The following is a 6065-nucleotide window of genomic DNA, read 5'->3' on the forward strand; positions in this document are numbered from 1 at the left end:
AATCATGGGATTTGCTGGCTCGTCCCAGAAGGCACTGGCTTCCAGACTTGGACCGGCTCCCTCCTGGACAATCCAGGTGGGGTAAGCTTGCTTGGGAGAGTAGAAGCTTTGATCAGCATGGCAGCCAGGGCATCCTGAGAGCCCGCAGGTGTGTTTATGCACAGTCCACCAGTGGCCTCCCTGTGGACGTTCCGCTGCCCGTCCCTGGGCTCCGAGGTTTCGCTGGAGCAGCCAGCATTGAACCCCAAGATGGTAAAGCCACAGCTCCTAGCTCTAGCTAGAGTCTGTGCAAGTCCTGCCACCCACAAGGATCTCAGTGTTTCCCGGCACACTGTGACCCAGTGTTCCTCCCGCCCTCTTGAAAGCACCATCTTTTCCATAAGCTGTCTCTTACCGCATCCCCAGTCATACTTGTCCTGAGGCTACCGTGGCCAGATTCCTTTCCCAGAAGCCCTATGCCACTTGTGTGGCCCTTGAAACTGACATTTCCTTTCTGCCCAACGAAAAGAAGGAGAGAGATAGGGAGAGAAAGAGAGAGAGAGACAGAGAGACAGAGAGACAGAGAGACAGAGAGAGAGGGCTGTGTATTGCTCTAGAGCTCTGGAGAAAGGGGAGCCTAAGACAGAGGAGTGACTGGGAGGGAGCTGAGGACTAGATGTGTCTGCAGAGGTATACACCCTATAGAGCTAGAGACCCGGATGCAGTTGTAGCTAGAGAGTCAGATACATTGGTGCATACACATTCAAGTGGCAACTCTCAGAATATTTTCCTACTTCCTGCCGCTGACACACCCATGCTGGACATGGGGAGCACGGATTGAGCCAGTCGAGAATCACTCAGCACAGAGTGTACGAGGCACATGTGTTGGAAAATGTTTTTGAAAGAAACAGTGGAAGGGATCACCTGCCACGACGTTAAGATGCCACAGGCATTTGGTTTTTCAGTTCCTTTGTGCATCGCTTTAGTTGTAACACGGCTTATCTTTTGAGAGGTGTGTGCGTGTAGTGTGTGGCCCTAGACAGACAAGGAGAGAGAGAGAGGGACGGAGAGAGATTATTTGCCTGCATAATAAACCGGGCACAGTTGTTCCTATGAACTCTGGCAATGAAAGTGTTTGCATAGGTCTGTCCTTGTGTGCAAAGACGATGCCCTTGAGGAACCCTTCCACACCATGCACCCAGAAACCAAGTGCAGGTTGTCACTGAGAGACTGTTTTTGTGATTCCACTAGGGTGTGTTTGTGGCTACAAGCTACGGGACTAGACAGGGGCGTCTGGACCACCTTCCCATGCTGTGCCAGGCCAAGGGAGGGATTTCACCTCCCCGAGGAAACGCGGGAGAATACAAAGCGACCAAAGCACAAGCAAGAACTTGAACTGAGTGCCAAGATTTATTGATTGGATCAATGGAATGTCACATACAACGGGGAAATCCAGTTCAGCCTTGGGTCCTCCTCGTTGTCATTGGAAGGCTAGAATTCCTTGAGGCTTCAGAGGTGGTGTCCCTCCTGGTGCCCATGCTTCCTGACAGTCCGTGTGGAGCATGGCATTGCTCGTAGACACAACGCAGTTGCCGTCGACAGTCTTCTTGCCTTGGCCGCCCTGCCAGACACTATCATGAGTGTTGCTTGTTCCTTGTCCTTTCTCTCGCCCGTGGCTCTGCCTCCCAGGAAAGGAGGCTTGAACGGGGCTCGGGGGAAGGTCTTCCTACCTCCCCCTAAGCCTGTGGCACTGGGGAGCCTGGCAGCATGTCGAGCAAGGCCTGGAATTCTTCCTCGCTGAGGGGGGCTTCCAGGGTTGCCGCAAGTTCCTCTTCCTCTGCGTCCGCATTCGGCAAAGGGCCTGCCTCGTCCAGAATGTCCGCGTCTGACAAGAGTTCGTCCAGGAGGCTTGAGGAGCCTAGAAGGGCTGAGTGCTGGGTCTGTTGCTCCAGCTGGGGAGATGTCTCTTCACTTGAGGTTGCCTGCTGCTGCCAGAAGTGTGTCTCTGGCGGTGCAGGCGTCAAGATGGCCCCCTGGGCAGGCTGCCCACTGGCGATGACAGCATGTGTCCCTTCGCCCCACGGAACTGTGGCCGGAAGAGGCTGTGGGTTCTGGCATCCCTGAAGTGCTGCCAGGCTGGGCTGGACCACGATGAACATCAACAGGTGGCCCACACAGCACCCAGAGGCAGCCCCTGGCACAAGAAAGGTGGGGGAGAAAACAGGAGTGGCCGCAGCAAAGGATTGCGTGCTCTCAGGTGCATGAGAGGGAGCATAACGATGAGAGCTGCTAAGGACAGTGGGCGGGGGGCTTTGGTCCGACAGGGCAGTCACGGCTGATGTGGCATCTGGGCCTTCAGCCAGGGCATTCACAGGCCCACTAGCGCTCTGCTTTGGGTGCCGAGCTCTTCGGTTCTGGAACCATATCTAGGGAACCATATGGGGAGACAGGAACATTAGCAGCGCGACAGTCCAGATCTACTTGCCGCCGCCCCATCCCCGGCCGGCCCCGCCCCGGCCCGCCCTGCCCTGCCCTGCCCTGCCCTGCCCTCCAATCTGTCAGGTCCATGGCAAGTACTGGTGGGCCTCATCTAAGGGCCATTTTACCTAGAGCTTTCGCCTTGGCTCCTGAAAATGCGGGAGGACGTCAGGGCAACACAGGACCCACCCCACTCCTCCCCACCCCTCCCCACCCCTCCCCACCCCTGGCTTTGAGGAGAGCCGTCATTGACCGGCTACAACCTCAGGCCCCTCCCTGGCTGCCCAGGACTTCCGTTGCCCTCTCCTCTTCTGGAAAGGGATGCCTTCAGATCAGCCCCCTTAGCGTATTCGTAGGACGAAGGGAACCTCCTCCCAATCCCCCCTCGCCAAGCCTACATATATCCAGCAGCAACCCGTCACAAGGTTTAACACTCCTTCCTCGTGGGAGAAGCCAAGTCCCACCCACTGGTGGAGAACTTACCTGGATTCGAGGTTCGGGAATTCCTGTCTGGTGAGCCAATTCTTCCCTGGCAGCAATAGATGGAAATCGATCCCTCTCAAAGGCTTGCACAAGGACCCTTGTTTGAGAAGGAGAGATGAAAGTCCTCTTTCGCCTGGCCTCTCTTCCCAAGCTTTCTGAAGAAGAACACACAGAGAAGAGAGGACATTCAGGCCAATTGCAGCACATTCACAGCAGATGCAGTGTGTGGTATGTAGGAAGTGGTATGTCATAGATCAAGATCGATACATCGATACATCTTATTGAGTGCTATGTGAAAATGCCCCATGTGATGGAAGAAGGGATTTCTGCACATCCGGGCAGGTTCCGGACCCGAAGATTCCAAGCCTTCCTGGCCATGCATCTCCCCACCCTCCAACAGGGGCATGATGCTCCTGTGTGGAACAGGAATGGGGCAAGAACCCAAGATATCATGGTTTCCTCTCTGAAGCGTTCTTGGCCTCCCACGGTCATCCACGTTCAGAGATGATTGTGTCTCAAGGGGATGCTCTGGGGAAATGCCTTTGGATTGCTGGCTACTTACCTCGAGTCAAAGTCTGAGGTGGTGGTGGCCGCAGCGGCTGCGACTGCCCTCCTTTGAAGGCATTCTCCGACAGCAATCGGCTCTGCTTTAGGCGTCTTCTTCGTTGGTTTTGAAACCAAACCTGGGTACAAAGAAAGAAAGCCTTGTCATTCAATGCTTATGCACGTACTTCCAAGATCTATTGCAGGGGTGCACCATAGAACAAACGCACAAACACGCCAGCCAGCCAACCAGCCAGCCAGCCAGCAACAAGCCGACTAATGGAGACCCAGTATGGCCCATCTGCCCCCAGTGGAAATATTTACGATTCAAAGGGACTGAACTCTCACTAGCAGGTAGAATGTAGACTCCCGCTTTCGCCTCTGAAGAAGTGCACCAGATTCCAGGATACACAATCTGTGTCCGTGAAAATAATCCTTCCTCTTCGAGTCACCTTACTGGTGTCCAGAGTAATGACTTGTGACACAGGAGGAGACAATGCTTGCTTTCCCACAGTCAGAATGGGATGGATAGCTACCTCTCTCTCTCTCTCTCCCCCGCCCCACCCCTTCTCATCAAAACTACCAGTTTCTCTGTGGGTCTTTTGGTCTCCGTCTACGATTCTCCGCATCTACCTGTTGACGTCTGTCTCTGTTGCCACCCGCCCTCCTGCCCACCTGACTGCCTGCCTGCCTTCCCCTCTCTCTGTCTCTGTCCCAGGCTCTCAGGCTCAATCTCTTTTCCCTCATTTGCTCTCTTTGCCTCCCCTTTGGCACGGTCCATGCCCGATTCATGGTTCCCTGCCTCTCTTATGTCCCCACAGGCAGTACTGTCTCATAACACGCAATCATATCCATTAGCAAGTGCCCGCATGAAAACCACACTTCCCATGCTGCCTGGGAACTACTCATTGACAGTTACTTCTCAGGGACTACATGCCTCCATCACTCTTAGGTCAGGAGACTCTTATGTACCCGCTCCCCATCTTCAGAATATGTGTCCTTGTCTTCAACAGTGAAGCAGTGTGCATGCTACCTCATTCCCCGAGGCCGAACTGCAGTGTGGACCTGTGCTTGTGTGCGTGTGTGTGCGCATGTTTTTAGACGTTTCTGACGGTGGTGTGTGGAAAATGTGACACCCTGAGAAAACGTGTTCGTAGGGAAAGCCAATCAGTCTTTGGCGACGCTTTGTAAGGTCGCAGGCGAGGTGTTCCTACCTTTGGTGACTCCTCTCCAACCTGCCCAGAGAGGGAAGTCTTCAGCACGGCTAGTTCCTCGGAGGCCAGCCACCAAGGGAACACCTCCCTGGCACCACCAGGCCCTCCTGCTTCCTTGGCCCCTCGCCCTTTATGCTTGACCACCCATTTGAATGGACCTCTCGCCACACAGCTCAGTCTGGCCACGTTTTCCAAAGGGAGCCACCTTCCTTGCCAAGATTCGAGTCCCTGCTGTCTGGAGCACCCCGAAGAGGAAGCCCCAAGGGCAAGGACTCCAGCTGGCGTAGGGCGACTTGCGTCTGGACATGGACCCCGAGAGGGAGAATGGATCGAGAGACTCGGACGTACCTGAATTCTGCTTTCTGGAATGCCCAGTTCTCGCGCCAGCCGTTCTCTGGTCGTTATCCCGGGGTAGGGGTTCTGTTGAAAGAGTGCTTGCAGGGTGTCCTTCTGACTCAGCCTCAGAACCAGCCTCCTCCTTCGCGATGGTCTTGAGAGTCGGCCTGTGGGAGAGAAAAGGGGGAATGTGTCAGGGGCGAATCCATGGAGGTGCAAACCAATGGTACCGGCCCAGCGCTGGTCCTTGTGCCACGTGAAAAACCTCTAAGCCAGGGGAAGACTCTGCATTTGGAACAACCGTGGGTACACCCTGAAAGCCACGCTGAGTGGGACCCTGTGGGCTCAAGCTAAGCTGAGGGTCAAGGCTATGGGGATCCCCCCACCACTCGCCAAGGATCCACAGGGCGCCATGCAAGCAGAAGGGGAAAGCCCTAGAAAAACAGGCTAACCTGACCAAAATGGGTGGAAGGATTTTCCACCTGTGGAGGCCTGAGAAAGTCTTGATGGCTTCTACCAGATTTACCTCGAACTCTATGCTAACGAGAGGAGCCCGGCTTCTGGCCTGTCATACGCACAGGGCACATCCGCTTTCACTATTTGAAAGGAAACGAGACGAAAGCCAAACGAAGCCAGACAAACACACAAGCCAATCCCCAACACAGGACGCACTAGGAGATTGTTTTGAAGACCCACTTTTTTGAGATAAGGACCAACGTGGGGCCCCGTCTGATGGCGCCCACACACCCACCCACCCACCCACAACAGCCCGGTACTCCTCGGAAGATGAGTTTCCCTTTCCAGGCACCAAGGTCATGCTGACTCGCCGTGTGTGCGTGCTATTCTTTCAGTTGGGCAGCCTTGAAGGGCTGCCCCCCACCCCTGTCCTATTTGAGGTTGCGTCTTTCTGGTGGCAAGGGAATAGATGGGTGTTTGTTTCCTGCCTTCTAAGGCGGGAGCCGGGTGTGATGGCCAGGGTGGGTGTGGTTTCAGGCACGTCCGGCACATCCCTGACATTTGAGTTTCCTGAAC

At 55.0% G+C, this 6065-nt stretch overlaps 1 protein-coding gene across 1 annotated transcript; it reads right to left on the reverse strand.

Moving 5' to 3' along the window:
* Window positions 1–1715: 1715 nt before the first annotated feature.
* On the reverse strand, window positions 1716–5850 carry LOC133083308 (double homeobox protein 4-like protein 4). Its single transcript, XM_061179726.1, has 4 exons — window positions 5793–5850; window positions 5046–5200; window positions 3503–3623; window positions 1716–2173 (listed from the first exon to the last, which is right to left on the reverse strand). Exons 1-4 carry the CDS (start codon window positions 5848–5850, stop codon window positions 1716–1718), a joined length of 792 nt encoding a protein of 263 aa, XP_061035709.1.
* Between the last annotated feature and the right edge of the window lie 215 nt (window positions 5851–6065).

The sequence above is a fragment of the Eubalaena glacialis genome, unplaced genomic scaffold (genome assembly GCF_028564815.1).
Source record: "Eubalaena glacialis isolate mEubGla1 unplaced genomic scaffold, mEubGla1.1.hap2.+ XY scaffold_350, whole genome shotgun sequence".
NCBI lineage: Eukaryota > Metazoa > Chordata > Mammalia > Artiodactyla > Balaenidae > Eubalaena > Eubalaena glacialis.

Excerpts from the sequence above, each read along its gene's own strand:
- LOC133083308 (XM_061179726.1), bottom strand. The coding sequence starts at position 5,850 with ATGACCTTGGTGCCTGGAAAGGGAAACTCATCTTCCGAGGAGTACCGG. Across the intron at positions 3,624-5,045 it reads TTCCAGAAAGCAGAATTCAG|GTTTGGTTTCAAAACCAACG; the intron begins GTACGTCCGAGT and ends CTTTGTACCCAG. Across the intron at positions 2,174-3,502 it reads ACCTCAGACTTTGACTCGAG|GGGCTGCCTCTGGGTGCTGT; the intron begins GTAAGTAGCCAG and ends TTCTTGTGCCAG.